General features: G+C 46.2%; 1 protein-coding gene across 1 annotated transcript in view; it reads right to left on the reverse strand.

Annotated features, from left to right (window-relative positions):
- rnf17 (ring finger protein 17) overlaps window positions 1–18,412 on the reverse strand; it is a 93,093-nt gene that overhangs the window by 13,222 nt on the left and 61,459 nt on the right. Inside the window, 9 exon segments of the mRNA XM_060929311.1 lie at window positions 3,333–3,389; window positions 3,485–3,607; window positions 3,676–3,756; window positions 3,858–3,977; window positions 7,102–7,265; window positions 7,404–7,690; window positions 7,768–7,889; window positions 7,994–8,084; window positions 8,193–8,305. Coding sequence (XP_060785294.1) covers window positions 3,333–3,389; window positions 3,485–3,607; window positions 3,676–3,756; window positions 3,858–3,977; window positions 7,102–7,265; window positions 7,404–7,690; window positions 7,768–7,889; window positions 7,994–8,084; window positions 8,193–8,305 — 1,158 coding nt within the window.

Raw genomic sequence — 18,412 nt, forward strand, 5'->3', positions numbered from 1 at the left:
TGCGGGGGCCCCGGTTTCACAGGCCGTGTTACAACATGATGTATTCGCCCAGTGGAAGAAAAATCAGAAGTAGTAGTAGATTAGACCCATATCTTTACAATTTTTCATGAGCCAGCCGGTTTGATACTTTTGAAATACAGACGGACACATTCAAATTATTTTGTAAAATCGGCCATCTAGTCTGATGCTTTTGAAATACAGACGGACAAATGCGAAAATTACCAGTAAATGTCCGCTGGTCCGGCCTTGTTTCCCCACACTGTTCTGGATGAGATTTATGCAACTCTGGCTGACCATGTCCATGGTCTGTCAATGAGGGAAGCCAGACAAAGAGTACAGCCAAATCTGAGCCACTGCACAGTGGCCTCTACAACCCCAATTACAAAAAAGTTGGGACACTGTCAAACGTAAATAAAAAACAGAATGCAATGATTTGCAAATCTCAAACCCGTTTATATTTTTCCACAATAAAACAGACAACATATCAAATGTTTAAAGTTAGAAAATGTACCATTTTAAGAAAAAAATAAGGTAATTTTGAATTGGATGGCAGCAACATGTCTCAAAGTTGGTGCAGGGCCATGTTTACCACTGTGTAGCATCCCCTCGTCTTTTAACAAGAGTCTGTAAATGTCTGGGAACTGAGGAGAGCAATTGCTGGAGTTTTGGGAGAGGAATTTTGTCCCATTCTTGCCCGATATAGGATTCTAGCTGCTCAGCAGTCCTGGGTCTTCATCATTTCATGATGCACCAAAATGTTTTTAAATTGGTGAAAGGCCTGGACTGCAGGCAGGCCAGTTCAGCACCTGTACTCTTCTACTACGAAGCCATAATAGATGCAGTTTAGCACTGTCTTGCTGAAATATGCAAGGCCTTCCCCGAAAAAGACGTCGTCTGGATGGGAGCAGATGTTGCCCTAAAACCTTTCAGTATTGGTGGTGCCTTTCTAGATGTGCAAGCTGCCCATGTCATATGCACTAATGCACCCCCATACCATCAGAGATGCAGGCTTTTAAACTGAGCGCTGGTAACACAGCAGATGGTCCCTCTCCTCTTTAGTCCGGAGGGCACGGTGTCCATGGTTTCCAAAAAGTATTTCAAATTTCGATTCGTCTGATCAAAGAACAGTTTTCCACTTCGCCTCAGTCCATTTGAAATGAGCGTTGGCCCAGAGATGATGGCGGTGTTTCTGGATCACGTTCACATATGGCTTCTTTGCACGATAGAGCTTGAACCTGCATTTATGGATGGCACAGCAAACTGTGCTCACAATGATTTCTGGAAGTGTTCCCGAGCCCATGCAGTGATTTCCATTACAGAATCATGTCTGCTTTTAATACAATGTTGCCTGAGGGCCTGAAGATCACGGGCATCCAATATTGATTTTTGGCCTTGTCCCTTGCGCACAGAGATTTCTCCAGATTCTTGGAATTTTTTGATTATATTATGTACTGTAGATGACGAGATATTCAAAGTCTTCACAATTTTGCATTGAGGAACATTATTCTGAATTGTTCCACAATTTGTAGATGTAGTTTTTCGCAGATTGGTGAACCTCTGCCCATCTTAACTTCTGAGAGACTCTGCCTCTCCGAGATGCCCTTTTTATACCCAATCATGTTACTGACCTGTTGCCAATTAACCTACCAAGTTGCAAAATGTTCCTCCAGTTGTTTCTTTTCAGTACCACTTACTTTTCCAGCCTTTTGTTGCCCCAATCCCAACTGTTTTGAGACGTGTTGCTGCCATCAAATTCAAAATGAGTTAATATTTTTTCATGAAATATTGAAAAATATTGAGCAGTGGTAGGCTGTATGTTTTTCTCTTTGTTTCAAAACTGCTGCACATAAGGCTGGTTTATGATTTTAGCATTAATTGTCACATGCCTGATACCATCACTGTACCGGTGTCATTGTTTCTGTATCGTAAAGCTATAAACCAAATGTTTCTCAACCAGTGGGCCGCAAATTTTTCTCAAGTTTGAAGCCAAATGCTAAATTGTTCAGGATATCGTTGTGTCCCAAATCTGGTAGCTGGTTTACCAAACACTTTTCAAGTGGAATAAATACATCCGTGGGTAAATTAAGACGAACAAGCCTTTATTTTGTCACATTCCTCCTCCTACATTTAAACCACGCACGTACGAGTACACACGAACACACAAAGAGAGAGAGAGAGAGAGAGAAATAAATGTGTCTGTGGGTAAATTCTATGGATCTGCGATTCTTGCTGTAAGAGAAGAGCAGGGAGGACTGAGAACCGAGCAGATGTCGTTTGTTTACACCCAATACTAAAATGTGTAGCGTCCTACCAACCATCGCGAAGACGCGTACAAAAAGCCCAGAAACTCCTATTTACCCGGACAAAAATAATACAGGATTAATCATCTTGTGTCCTGATCCGCAGATCTTTAGCCCAGCCACTATAAAAAGTTGTATGCCTCCATGCTCTTCTAGGTTTCCATCTCTGTGTCCGTGCAGAATGATGTCTGCAGCACCAGGTAGTTTGAGATGTCGGGGACCTCAACAGATGGATAATTTCCCAACTCATAATGAATGAATGAATGAATTTAAGCATGATAAGTTGATCAGCAGAGCTGGTGGGGTCGTGCATGTACAGATACAAATAATTACACATACAAAAGACTAAAAATAAATCTTAAAAAAAAAAAAACCTTAAAATCTGTTCTATTAATTATCTTCACATCAAGTTAATTAATAGTATGCATAACTATTGTCTTTGTATTTAGTTCCGGCTACAATAGGATCAAAATTTATTCTATTAATGTCAAATTTAGCGAGATAATTTTTCTTTCATAGGAAAAATCCTTCTTTGCTAGCATGCAAGGATCTAATCCCACTGAGTGGTTTTTATATCCACTTCTTTCAAGTGTACTACTTGGTTTTAATAACTTGCTTGCTTGTTGAATACAAACATAACACGAATTTTATTGCTAATTGAACAGACTCCTCTTTTGGATCATTAATCCTTTTTGACTGAGAATGCCCTGCATGCAGGGTTTGGCTTCTGGCACATCCATACAGTTTTAAAAAAGACAATACCTACAATCTAAAAATTTGTTTTTATTGCATTTATTTAATTCCCATCTGTAACAGGGGGTGATGTTGCGTCCCATTAATACACTACAATAAATTATTAGATTCTAATAGAATAGATGAGCCAAAATAATTGGGGATCTTTTTTAATGGGCCCAGACTCGGTACAAGTATAAACAGGTGGGCCTCAAAGCAGAAAAGGTTGAGAACCCCTGCTGTAAATTACATGTACAAACTGATCGTTCTGAATGAATGACAGAAGTATGGCAGTTTCACCTCAGCGTTCAAGTCCCAGTCATCCAAATCAGGCACTGGAGGTTTCACCACATAATCCTAGTAGTACACACAAACACAATGTTGAGAAAAAAAAAATTATTTACACTTAAAACAGCCACCCATCAGCTTCACATCTTGTGACAGTATCAGACCTTAGGGCTGTCGACAGACAGGTTAAACGTGGCGTGCTGGTGTTGCAGCATGATTTTGCTTAGTGACATCCCATCCAGTATCATCTCCACAGTAACCAAGCCCCGTGGATCCTCTGGCAGCTCCTGAGAAACACGTCAAGAATTGGCCTGGGTAATGAGTATTAGGAGATGTGACGTGTCTGTTAACTTACAAGAACATGAACGGTGACCATACGGCCAAGCAGCAACTCCTTCATAAGAGCCACTGCGTCCCACTGCCATGTCCCTCCCACCTACACAAAATACAAATGAGGTGAGAAACAACTAATTTCTGTCAACTACTGCAACACTAAAATAAATAAATAAATAAAACAAAAACAACCCATTTGCTCACCGGAAGTACCCCATTTATCTGGCAAGGCACACAAAGCTGAGGAACATTCTCACAAAGCACCGTTGGATACACATGGCACACTGGAATATTCTCCACAATCCCCTGATCCACATACCACACCTTTAACACACAGTATAGTCACAAATGTAACAAGTGTGACGATTTAATGAAAATCCTGAGGCTGACAGCTTTTGGAAACACCAACTGACCCTGCCCACCTGACGAGCTTTTTTTTTTTTTTGTAAAAAACCTCAATCATTTTGTGGAATAACAGATTTTAACAAGAGTGCTCTGAGAGAGCAATACACCCCACTGGTAACTATGCCATAACTTTGGTAAAATGCAACTGAATTGAACAAAGTTGCAATGTGTGTATTACCGACAAAGAATCCTGTCAAGTTTCCTGAAATTCCTCCAAAAATTGTGAGAGGAGTTGATTTCAGAAGGTGAGTACTCTTCTCGGGACGGACATCGCCATGACATCGCCTTTCGGCCAGCAGGGAATAAACTTTTTGCTGCCAAATTACATGAAGTTCCTCCAAAAACTGAGAGGGAAGTTGATTTCAGAAAGCAAGCACACCTTGATGAAATTGCCAAACTACAAGTTTGTTAATAATCAAGGGCATAACTCTGGTAAAACTTGTCCAAATTAAACGAAATTTCAATATGCGTATAAAGGCCAATTTATGCTGACAACCCAATCCTCGCAGACGGTGTCGCAGACAGTGTCTGCGTAGCCCCCCCACCTTCGCAGACGCTCTGCGCACACCTCCCAAAAATTGTGACCACCGCGGAAGCCTCGCAGACAGTGCCGCAGACAAGAGGGCTCTGATTGGTCCACTCTACCCGCTGTACACGCACTTCCGCTTCCCTACTTTCCCGGTTTGTTTTGTTTTCACAACCGGCATTTTTAAAAACATGAGCGAAGATGGAGCAGCACGAAGAGCGGTTGATTGAGGAAGTGAAGAAGTACGTACATCTATACGACTCCAGTTCTAGTCATTATAAAAAAAAAAAGTTCTACTCATTATAAGTAACCGGAGGATAAACACTCCACTAACCACACCCACCAACTACTCCTAGCGACTTCGCGCCCCCTTGCGTTGTGCCGGTGAATAACATCGCGCACGCCTATTCCCCCGCTCAACAATAAATTACAACTGTCTGCGAAAAGCTATCTGCGAAAGCCTTGTCGCAAGAGCATGCAGAGGCCTTAACTGTCATATAACAAAGCCTTTTTCCAAGTTTGGTGAAATTCCTCCACAAATTGTGAGAGGAGTTGATTTCAGAAGAATGTTCACCCTCAGGAAATTGTCAAAGCTATGGTCAAATTTTCACAAATGAAATTAAATCGCAATATGCGTATTATTGTCATATAACTAGGCCTTTTGCCAAGCTTCGAGAAATTCGTCCAAAAATCGTGAGGAGTTGATGTCAGAAGGCAAGCACACCTTCATGAAATTGTAAAAAGTACATGGTTGTTAAATCAAGGGCCACAACTCTGGTAAAATGCGACCGAATTGAACAAAACATGCGTACTACCGACATATAACAAGGCCTTTTGCCAAGTTTGGTGAAATTCTTCCACAAATTGAGAGAGGAACTGATTTCAGAAGGAAAATACATGCTCATGAAATTGTGAAAGTATAATTTTGTTACTCAAGGGCTGTAACACTGGTAAAATGTGACCAAATTTAACGAAATTACAATATGCGTAGTACCGACATGCAAAAGGCACTGTTGTCAAGTTTGGTCAAATTCCTCCACAAATCGTGAAAGGAGTTGATTTCAGAAGCTTCCGGGGACGGACATCGCCACAAAATAATCCCCCTTCGGGTCTTTCGGCCAGCAGGGGATAAAAATGAATATGCATCTGAAAGTTAATTCTAACATCCCGTCCCTCTGCAGAAATGGAAGTGTGTAATGTTAAAAAACTTCAGATCTCAGTCAAAGCCATGAAATAGCAAATCAGAATGGCAAATAAAAGAGCATCTTTAAAGGGGAGCACCATTAAAGTGTACAATTATATCACCTATAATACTGCTAGATGTAAGATTTTAGAATTTGCCCTCTCTGATATAAAAGTGCAAGCTGTAAACACATTTTTGTAAAAACCCTGTGCTCTACTCCACCCTCACAGCCATGAATGCCAAGTCAATACACATTCTGAGAGAACTCGGGGCTGCATACCAAAATCAGATAGTGCTCACTAAGTAGTATGCTTAAAGTGCCATTCCACCATTGGATGTATTCTTTGGCATAAAATACAATATATTTTGACAACATATATAAATGGTATCACTAGATAGAGAAATCTTTTAGCTTCAAAATGATATATCAAACAATTTCTTGACAACGACAAGTATATTAATTTTGCGACCAAAGTCACCTACCCTTTTAATTTCCGCGCGTGATGTCATCGGCAGGTTCCCCTTCTTGTGTACCACGTGACGTGTGACGTGGCACATATCAGCAATGGCGGATAGAATGCGATAAAACTAATACCAATAAATCTAGCTAATACCAATAAATCTAGCTAACTGAAAGATTAACTCAATTTTTCGCAATTTTTTTGGCCCCCATATACGAGGAGAAATGACTCTCTCACTTTGGGGGTTTCCTGGTCTAAAAATAGACCGACATGTGGTACACAAGAAGGGGAACCTGCCGATGACATCACGTTTCACTACCGCGCGGAAATTAAAAGGGTAGGTGACTTTGGTCGCAAAATTAATATACTTGTCGTTGTCAAAAAATTGTGTTTGATATATCATTTTGAAGCTAAAAGATTTCTCTGTCTAGGTCATGTCATAAAATATATTGTATTTTATGCCAAAGAATACCTCCAATGGTGGAATGGCACTTTAATCAGTGAGGGTATCCTTACAAACTATTTGGTGCACAGACAAAACGTCATTACAATTTGGGATGGAGCCCCAAGCTGTTGAACATCCAGCCATCATTGGTTAACTGTACAAACTTCAAAAATTTAGTTAAACTTCAGACTGGATGACAGTGACAGATGCTGTGATCTGAGCTGGTGCATGATGCATGCGTACAAATTTACTCCCAATTCTGCCCCAAGAATTCCTATTACAGGAGTGTCAGGGCTAAGGAATAGTGTTATTGTCCCCTGGCTCAATAATTAAACTCTTTATACCCAGTGAACTGTTCAATAGCTGGTTAAACATCCAGGAGTATGATCGCTACACAAATGTCGACCAGAAGGATTTAAAATTCTAACCTTCACATAGCTTCCGATCACTTCCTGGACTTGTCCACGATACCACAGCATGTCCGAGCCCATGACAACACATCCCAATACATTCTTCCATTTATAGTGCTTCTGCCTGGGCAAAGTCTTAATGTGCTGCTGCAGCTGCTCCTGCAAGCGCTCAAACTCACACACTGCTCACACACATGCATACGTGACAGAAAATAGAGTCCAAGATATAAATTACTAAATTAGTTCTCAAATAATCCACAAGCACATAAAACGAATGACCCCATGTCACTTTGCGCCATTTACATTACTCTCTCACATACCAGCCTGTAGTGTCATAACGTGGATGACTCCGTCGTCAGAGACAGCAGGGATGCTCATGCATGCGTCCCCGCAGGGGGGCAACTCTGGGGGTAAGTAGGCCTGGGTTCTCACTCTCTCTGGTGAAGGCATGATGCGTGGGGCAGGTACGGGCAAAGGTGTGTGAAAGGGAGCTGACAATTTATTATTCTGACTGTTCTCTTCACGCGCAGTCTCTTCTAGGGACACGGTCTCATCTAATGCACAACTTGGGTCGTCAGACAAGTCAGATCCTGACTTTGGTGCAGGTCTGAAAGACAGACTGAAATGAGAACGAAAGAAGAGAGAAGGCCACTTCTGGCTAAAACAATGAAAGAGCTGTTGTACTTGACACTTCTTTCTCGCAGTGCGAGACCCTCTGCGATGAGGAAATCGGCTATGCTGACATGCCGGCCTGCTCTGTTGGAGCAAAACAAAGAGACGGGCACTGGTCTGACAGAGGAGGGCTCCTGCAGGCATAATAAAATCACCAAACACACATATAAACAGGTAAACTGGGGGGAACAACATGGAGTTTGTAGAGAAGGTTAATATAGTAAGTCAACCTGGTCACCTTGATGGTCATTATAGCCATGGCACCAGTGAGGTAGTAGGAAATAAAGTCACATGCTGTAGCCGTCCAGGTAGAACAACCACCAGCTGGCCTTATGTTGGGCGATGAAGAAATGTGAGACAAAGTCAAAGAGCGATAGAAGAGAATTACATAGTCCTCGGGTAAAAGTCAACCCTCAAAGCTCATCATTTTTGCATACCTTATATCACTGAGGCAACACTCCAGTAGAAAGGAGCCAACCAACTCTGGGAGAAGAGGCCTCAGGCTACTCAAATGGATCTTCACTTTATTACCAAAGTCACAGCGCAGCACCTGTCATCATTTTTTGCACATCCTCTGTAATACTGATTATTTTTATTCATCATTAAAATAGCAGTCATATTTTATATATTATATATATTAGTGCTGTCAAAAATGTTGCGTTATTAACGCGTTAACTTGACTCAATTTTAACGGCGATAATTTTTTTAATCGCGAGATTAACGCTCTGTGACATTATGTAGGTTTTTCATAAGCTTTTGAAACTGCCAGGAACTTGGAACAGAGACTTTGCTTAGAAAAACGATAGCAGCTAGACTGTAATGCCACGCCCCGCACAGCCAGAGTCCTCTGCCCTCCCCCCCAAAGAACCAGCGCGGGCAGGGCGCGCTAGTAGAGATGGGATTTATGGCTCTTTGATGGGATCCGCATCTTTGTGATCCGTTCTTTGAAAAGAGCCGTTCAAAAGACTGGCTCATTTGGCTCTTTTTAAATATTTATTCAGTTTTAAGAAGACAGCGTCTAAAGAAGCCAGATCCCTCTGAACTGTAAACTCAATGGTATCCCAGAAATCCTTCCTGTAATATGCAAATTTGGCCGCCTCTGATTGGACAGCGCGACGCATCAACAGGCAGAAAGTGTAAAAGTACAAAATGTGTTAAGTGAGCTGAAACAGTAAAGATCAGATTCAATGCAATATTTATCAATGAACAACTTAAACTTAATATAATAGTGTACTTTATATTATAATCAAGCATGTCAAGCCTACCGTCACTGTGTAACCCAGGGGTGGGCAAACTTTTTGGCTCAGGGGCCACATTGACTTTTGAAATTTGCCAGGCGGGCCGGGCCAACACCAAATTCATACCGGTACATATCGAACATAAACCGGAAAAGCTTGTTTGTTATTGTAAGGCCTTCACTGACAGAGACCCAAATGCAGATCAGATTGACATTTATTTTAGTTCTCAGGTCAACAAAGGCAGAGCAGAAAAATGCTTGCAGTTCAATAGATTGGCATATAAAAAAATATATACACATAAACACCAGCACAAAGCAGCCACCCACGACAACCAAAATTACTAAGAGTTATACTTTTTATATTATTATGTCATGTCTGTAAACATGTGACTACCATCGTATTACAGCTCCAACATAGTTTTAAAAAGAGAAAGTGTTAATACTCACATTCACTCAGCAACCGCTGAGCTGTATTCATCCGTGCTTGCACTGACTGGTTGTTAGCATAATTAGCATGCTTGGAGGAAAAGTGCCATTTGAGGTTATACTCCTTTAAAACTGCAACGGTTTCTTTGCAAATAAGGCATACAGCCTTTGATCGGACTTCAGCAAAAAAATATTTAGTTGTCCATTCTTTATTGAACACCCTGCACTCACTGTCCACTTTTCTTTTTTTAGGACCACTCACTGTAAAGTTTTATCCTGTGTTCTCAAGACCATCAGTGGCACGGGCGCCAGAATGACTTCCATGGCACGCGCTGCACCACTCTGCAAATGTAATCTCGCGTGAATACGACTGACTGGAAAGACGGATCTCTAGAACACCTGTCTACGTGATAACACTGACGCTTATATAGATCTGCTCAATCGTGTTTATATGATTGTCTTCCGCGGGCCGGATTAAAACCGCCAACGGGCTGGATGTGGCCCGCGGGCCATAGTTTGCCCACGTCTGGTGTAACCTGTCTCTCTGATAGACTAACTCAAGCAGTAGATCACTTCACTCATGGTTCTCTTGCTAGTCTCGGGACGAAGAGCCCCGGTGCTCAGCTTAGGTTTCACTTTGCAGTGGCTGTGTCAGGACGTGTTATGCTTTGCAATAAAAAAAAAAAAAAAAATTGGTACAAAACAAGCCCATTCACTTTATGCTGATAAGAGAATTACAATGGTTTTTCATGTGACAATAATCGCAATTTAATCGCACATTTATCGCGAGTTAACTATGACAGTCACGACATTAATCATGATTAAATATTTTAATCGCTTGACAGCACTAATATAGATAGATAGACAGACAGACAGACAGGGCTTTCCACTAAGGCTCATACTAGCCAGCCATGACAAATAAGTAGCCAGCCGGGGAGGGGGGGGAAGCGTAGTAAACACAAAAACTCCTGTGCACGCAGTTCCCAGGATTAAATGTATTTACCACAGACCATTTATTTATTCACTTTACTCAAATGCAAAGTAAAATGGCAGTAAATCATCTTTCTTTTCTTGCGTTCAACTGACAAACTGAGATTGCAGGTCATTATAACCTGTTGAATAACAGTCAGAGCGACAAAAATATAACCTAAAGTATACAAATAAAAATACTCTGAAATAAAAGTTAAATATCATTCAACAAAAGTCCAGAATGCTACCAGCACTTCAGAATACATTTGAATAGTTTTATCCCCATTTCCATCTTAATCATCTTCACTATCGCCATCTTCCCATTCAGGATCAGAGCCCATGCCCAGCTCAAAAAGGGCCCTACTGAGATTCTCCCTGGTGCTTGCCACACCTTCTCCCTCAACCTGGACATTTTTGTCCATTAAGCCTTCCTCTTCATCTTCTTTCTCCTCAGTGAGGTTGACTTGGATTCCGGTGCTGATGAGTGTTGGCATGCTGACCTCAGCATAATCTTTACCCCCAACTCTGGGAAGAGTTTTGAGAGATGGGAGGTTCCTGGTGTGTTTCTGTCTCCACACTCAAAGTAGGAGAGCATTATTCAAAAACTGTTCATATTATTAATATTAGCCTAAGTATGCCTGAATAATAGACAAGCTATATTAATTTCTCAGACATTTGCTCTATTATTATTACTACAACATATTGCATCTTTTTTATTCATTAAATGTATGCCAGACGCTAATGCACCAATGAAAACTGATTTGCGCACCGAAAATAATCAGTAATAGGCTATACAAGCTCACTGTAAGACTCCCTACGTGTGGGTGGAGCACAGAGGACGGCAGGACAGAGATCAGGTTTTATAAATTGGCTTTATTGCCACACTTTTCAGTCTAACAATATCCCTCGCACAGACAGACACAACCGGCGTCTGGTTCAGGGTTTAGCTCCTTCTGCTCTCGCTCCTGATATAGGGCGCAGTCACTGGGAAGACACACAAACACGTTAATTGCTCTCAGGTGACGTGATTCTGCCACTTACCTTCCCTGACTCCGCCCTCCTGTCACAGACCGGCGCTTGACCACGCCCCCGCTGCCACATACCCCCACCGCCCGACTCAGGCCTGGCGGCCGTCCGGCCTGCAGCCGACTCCCCCCCCCCCCCCCCCCCTCGACGGGAGAGGAAGTCCGCCACGACCATCTGCGCCCCCGGCCTGTGGACCACCTTGAAATTGAAGGGTTGGAGCGCCAGATACCAACGGGTGATCCGCGCGTTGGCATCTTTCATGCGGTGGAGCCACTGGACGGGCGCGTGGTCCGAACAGAGGGTGAAAGGGCGCCCCAGCAGGTAGTACCGGAGGGCGAGAACCGCCCACTTGATGGCCAGACACTCTTTCTCTATGGTGCTGTAGCGCCCCTCACGCACCGACAGCTTCCTGCTGATATACAGGACAGGGCGGTCCTCCCCCTCCACCTCCTGGGACAAAACCGCCCCCAGCCCTCTATCTGACGCATCGGTCTGCAACATAAAAGGGAGAGAAAAGTCAGGGGAGTGTAGAAGTGGCCCCCCACACAGTGCAGCCTTTACCTCTGAGAAAGCCCGCTGGCACTGCTCCGTCCACTGGACCGGATCTGGTGCCCCCTTTTTAGTGAGATCAGTCAGCGGGCTGGTGATGTCCGAATAATTAGGTATAAACCTGCGATAATAGCCAGCCAGCCCCAGGAACTGTCTCACCCCCTTTTTGGTCTTGGGCCTCGGGCAGGCCGCAATTGCTGCCGTCTTATTAATTTGGGGATGCACCTGCCCGTTGCCCAAGTGGAAGCCCAGATACCGTACTTCCACCCGCCCAATCGCACACTTCTTTGGGTTGGCTGTGAGCCCCGCTCACCTCAGCGACCTAAGGACGGCCCTCAGATGTTCGAGGTGCCGCTGCCAGTCATTGCTATAGATGATTATGTCATCTAAATATGCTGCCGCATACGTGGCGTGAGGGCGGAGGACTCTGTCCATCAGCCGCTGAAACGTCGCGGGCGCCCCAAACAGCCCAAACGGAAGGGTGACGAATTGGTGTAAACCAAACGGTGTGGAAAAGGCCATTTTTTCTCGGGATAGTGGAGTCAAGGGGATCTGCCAATATCCCTTCGTCAAATCCAGTGTCGAATAAAAGCGAGCAGTGCCGAGTCGATCGAGCAACTCATCAATACGAGGCATTGGGTACGCGTCGAATTTAGACACCACGTTGACTTTTCTATAGTCCACACAGAACCGGACCGACCCGTCGGCCTTGGGTACCAAGACCACCGGGCTGCTCCAGTCACTGTAGGACTCCTCGACGATGCCCAATTCGAGCATGGTCTGAAGTTCTTCCCGAACCACCTTTTTTTTGTGTTCGGGTAGCCTGTAAGGGCGGCTATGCACTACCACCCCCGGGGGCGTCTCTATGTGGTGCTCGATGAGGTTAGTGCGACCGGGCAGGGGCGAGAACACATCCGAAAACTCGGTCTGCAACTGGGCGACCTCCGTGAGTTGGGTCGGGGAGAGGTGGTCTCCACAGGGGACCGGAGAGGTACGGGATGCCAATGTCCCTTTTTGAACCTCCGGCCCCAGCTCCGCCTTCTCCGGAACTACCGACACCAACGCCACGGGGACCTCCTCATTCCAGAGTTTAAGCAGGTTGAGGTGGTAAATCTGTAGCGCCCCACCCCTGTCCGTTCGCCTCACCTCATAGTCGACATGCCCGACTCGCCGTGTGACCTCAAAGGGTCCTTGCCACTTAGCGATCAATTTGGAGCTCGATGTGGGCAAAAGTACGAGTACCTTATCTCCCGGAGTGAACTCTCTAAGGCGCGTACCCTTGTTGTACAGGCGGGCTTGCCGTTCCTGGGCCTGCCGCAAATTCTCCTGAGTTAGGTGGGTGAGCGTGTGGAGTTTTGCGTGCAGGTCCATAACGTACTGAATTTCGTTTTTACTTTGTGAAGGTCCCTCCTCCCAATTTTCCCGCAGCACGTCCAGGATGCCGCGCGGCTTACACCCATATAATAATTCGAACGGGGAGAACCCCGTGGAGGCTTGGGGGACCTCTCGCACTGAGAACAGCAAGGGTTCGAGCCACTTATCCCAGTTACATGCATCCTCACAAATTTAATAATATTTTTGAGGGTGCGGTTGAATCGTTCCACTAAACCGTCCGTTTGTGGGTGATACACGCTGGTGCGGATCGACTTAATCCCCAATAACCCATACAGTTCGCGCAGTGTTCGTGACATAAACGTAGTGCCTTGATCAGTCAGAATCTCTTTCGGGATTCCAACTCGGGAGATGACGCGGAAGAGTGCCTCGGCAATACTGCGTGCTGAGATATTGCGCAGAGGCACTGCTTCCGGGTATCGCGTTGCATAGTCCACCAGAACTAATATAAAGCGGTACCCTCGTGCTGACCGATCTAATGGCCTGACGAGATCCATCCCAATTCTCTCAAACGGGGTCTCGATTAACGGTAGAGGGCGCAAAGGCGCTTTTGGAATGGCCGCTGGGTTTACTAACTGGCATTCGCGGCATGCCGTACAACACCTACGGACATCGCCGCGAATCCCCGGCCAATAGAAACGGGCCATTATTCGGGCTAGTGTTTTATCCTGCCCCAAGTGTCCAGCCATGGGATTAAAGTGAGCCGCCTGGAATACCAATTCCCGGCGGCTCTTCGGAATTAAAAGCTGCGTGACGCGCTCTTTAGTTTGAGTGTCCTGCGTCACTCGGTATAATCTATCCTTCATAATCGCGAAGTAGGGGAAGGACGGGGTGGCGTTCGGCTGGAGCGTTTGACCATCGATTACTCTCACTTGGTCAAACGCATGCCGCAGAGTCTCGTCTCGCGACTGCTCTAATGGGAAATCCGCGAGGGATTCCCCAATAGAGAGAGGAGGAGCCGGTGGCTCCTCACTCTGACGCGGAGATGACGTAGACGGCTCGGTGACAGCTGCTCCCGCCAAAGCAACACCGGGACCTCCCCCTGTCAAATGGCAGGACCCACTCTCGACTAGGCGTGTCATTAAACCCCGAAATCCCGGCCAATCAGTCCCCAAAATTAGAGAGTGGGTAAGGCGAGGATTAACCGCCGCCTTCACTATAAATTTTTCCCCTCTGAAAATAATGTGCACCGACAGCAAAGGGTAGCTGTGAACATCCCCGTGCACACATAACACCTTCACCCCTTGTGCTCCCCCCAATGCCTCGTTTTGGACCAGGCTTTGGCGAATTGAGGTCTGATTACAACCAGAATCCACCAACGCCTGATATGTAGCCCCTTGGATACTCACCGGTATGCGATACGCTCCGGCCCGATCGAGGGCGGCCTCTGGCGTGTCGGGGATCCGAACCACCGCGCCCACTTCCATTGCCGTGCACTGCTGTTGAAGGTGGCCCGGCTCCCCGCAGCACCAGCAAACCGGCCCGGGCTTTCCCTCTGCACCGGTGATCTGGGGCTCACTCACCTGAGGTGGGGGAGAGACAGACACAGAAGGGAGAAACGGGAGGGCACTGTGGGTGCGGCGGGCCGGCTGGGGGGGTGCCGGCCCCCGCCTCCGCGGAGGGGGAATGGGGCGAGGACGGGACACAGGAGGAGGGAGAGAGAGAGAGAAGAGGAGAGAAGAGAAGATGCCATCTGCTGTCCTGCCACTGGGACAGCTGCCAGATGATCCTCCGCCAGCTCGACTGCCTGATCCAGCAACGCCGGGCGGTGGCACTGGACCCACTCCGCAGTTCCAGCTGGTAAGCAGGCGATGAACTGATCCAGTACCACCTGGTCGACGATTCCCTCGGCGTCGCGATTGTTGGCCCTCAGCCACCGCCAGCAGGCGGCCCGGAGCTGCTGGCCGAACGCGAACGGCCGGCCGACTTCCTCCAGTCGCAGCGCGCGGAAGCGCTGGCGCCGTTGCTCCGGTGTGCGCCCCACGCGCTGGAGGACGGCCCGGCGGAGGTCCGCGTAGGCCAGCCGGCGGTCGGCGGGGAGCTGTAGCGCGGCCAGCTGTGCCTCTCCCGTGAGCAGGGGGAGGAGGCGCGCTGCTCCATCGGCCACCCCGAGGCTCCGGCGACCTGTTCAAACAACGTGATGAACGCCTCGGGGTCATCCTGCGGGCCCATCTTGGTGACAATGAGGGGAGACGGGCCCGCGGCCGGAGCGCTGGTGGACCCCGCCGACGCGAGGAGATGCCGGAACGCCTCGCGATCTTCCTGCTGGGCCAGCACCAGGGCTTCGAAGCGGTGCTCCTGCTCCTTTCGGAGCATGACGAGTGCCTGGTGCTGGCTTTGCTGAGCCGTGGCGAGGGCGTGGGCCAGATCGGCGAACGGGGAGGATTCCATGGGGCTGCTGGTTTGGTGCTCCACCGTCCCGGGTTTCGGCACCACTGTAAGACTCCCTACGTGTGGGTGGAGCACAGAGGACGGCAGGACAGAGATCAGGTTTTATAAATTGGCTTTATTGCCACACTTTTCAGTCTAACAATATCCCTCGCACAGACACACAACCGGCGTCTGGTTCAGGGTTTAGCTCCTTCTGCTCTCGCTCTCCCTCCTGATATTGAGGTATTTCACCTGACGTCACAGGGTCACGTGACGCCCCGGTGTCCACCATTTTGGACGGCAAGCTAGCTAATGTCAACAACAGTAGCTAGTATGTTACTGTAGCAATATTTACGTTCAGTCATTTGGATGACTGTTAAAACCTTTCAGTCTCAAGTTTTTCCTTTACTGGATTTACTAGTTTACTGAGCTAGCGCGCGATGGCTCCCGGCCCGGCCGCCGAGCGCGCGATGGCTCCCGGCCCGGCCGCCGAGCGCGCGATGGCTCCCGGCCCGGCCGCCGAGCGCGCGATGGCTCCCGGCCCGGCCGCCGAGCGCGCGATGGCTCCCGGCTTGCCCGAGCGCGCTAGCTCAGTAAACTAGTAAATCCAGTAAAGGAAAAACTTGAGACTGAAAGGTTTTAACAGTCATCCAAATGACTGAACGTAAATATTGCTACAGTAACATACTAGTTACTGTTGTTGACATTAGCTAGTGCTAACAGCTAGTTGCTAATACACTGCTACAACTACACCGACCCTAATAATACAGTTCTTGGTCACTGCCTGGTAACAGCAAATTTATAATGGGCCATGTCTCAACAGACTAAGAAGTTATTTCAATGACATTTAATAACATTTTGTTTATCCTGAGGACCGAAAGTAAATGAAAATGTGAACAAACCTTAGCTGTAATCAGATGGCGACCACCGGCTCCAGGGACGACCCGCTGATGTAGGCATGTTACCCAGCCTGACACAAAATATTTGTAGGCATCCAAACTCTTATACGCTTTCAGATCAATACCTGTGTATGGCGATGGGTTTTTAACGACATAGGTATACAGATCATGTGGGCCGAAGTCAGGTAAAGACGAGGGCTTCGTGTACTTCCGTACGTCAGTGAACAATCCTGGTGGAAGCAGGTCAACATCGTTCTCTAAGCCTGCTAACCTCAATTTTTGCAAATACCTCTCCCTCTGCTCGCCCTGTAAATGCCCTACGTCGCTGGATAGTGAAGGTGTTTTCTGCATCTCGCTCCTTTTTCTTTTATGTTTTTCGTTTGTCGCCTTCCTCGCATTCAAACTGATTCGAGCCGTGCCGTCCAAAATGGCAGCGTCACATGACTTGGTCACGTGAGTGAAATACCTCAATAGGGCGCAGTCACTGGGAAGACACACAAACACAGGTTAATTGCTCTCAGGTGACGTGATTCTGCCACTTACCTTCCCTGACTCCGCCCTCCTGTCACAGACCGGCGCTTGACCACGCCCCCACTGCCACACTCACATATTGCATCATGAGGCGTTCCTGGCTTGTAAATCTTTTATTTTTGGTGCATGACACATTCACGCAACTGAGCATGCTATAAATTAACAACGACAACGGTCTGCAGTGGTGGCTACACAATTAAACACTCAGCGAACATTTCTCCATTTGTGTATGAAAATACACTCCAACCACTCAGTTTGGTTTCATTTATAACCAACGGTGTCTTTTGATGCCAGCACGTAATTGAACGAGAGAAGACTGGTTTACCGCAGACAAAATAAGTGTTATCTCTGCTTCTGTTCCCTCCGACAGCCCCGACACACTACTGCCTCCGCCGAGTGCGCGCGCACACACCACATGTCGGGGCCGCAGATGAGTTACTCTCCCTTAAACAAAGAAGTCGGCGGGGAATTTGTGGTTATTATCGGTACAAACAGCGCGAATCACAACTTAAATTAGTGCGATTCAGTTTGACATTATTGTCAGTCTGTTAGATAAACATTTCATTTTATTAAAATCGAAAATTAATATTTAGAGCCTGTGGGCTACAAAAATAGTCATTAAAGTAGCCGGCTGGACTTAATTGGCTGTATGGCCGGCAGCCGGCGCTTGTGGAAAGCCCTGTATGTATGTATGTATGTGTGTGTGTGTGTGTGTGTGTGTGTGTGTGTGTGTATATATATATATATATATATATATATATATATATATATATATATATATATATATATATATATATATAAATATAAATAAAAGAACAAAGTAAAAATGTTCTGACAATAAAAATAGTTACTTTAACAAAACTTTCAGTTTCTCCCTAATTTGGTCTGGGCTACAGACGGCTGTGGCATAATTAGTTATGTTGCTTGGCTAATAGGTTCAGACCCTTAAAACCTTTTTAAAGATGTGTGTGCCTTTTATAATTTCTCACATAAAAATTCAATTTGAATTGCCACACACATACACGTGCAGTACATAGTAGGTAGCACTGCTGCCTCACAATTTCAGGGCCCCTTAGATTCCACCAAGGTCCCAGTTTGTTTGGTTCCCCCCCACCTCACCAAAACATCCCTAGGTGAAAATGAAGGTGGTAATAATAATGATGTTCAATTTATACCGCCTTTCTGAAAACCCAAGGTCGCCTTACAATTATTGCGATGGATGGATGGACTGACAAGTCTACCAAATAGAGGTCAGAAT

This window comes from Neoarius graeffei, chromosome 9, assembly GCF_027579695.1.
Source record: "Neoarius graeffei isolate fNeoGra1 chromosome 9, fNeoGra1.pri, whole genome shotgun sequence".
NCBI lineage: Eukaryota > Metazoa > Chordata > Actinopteri > Siluriformes > Ariidae > Neoarius > Neoarius graeffei.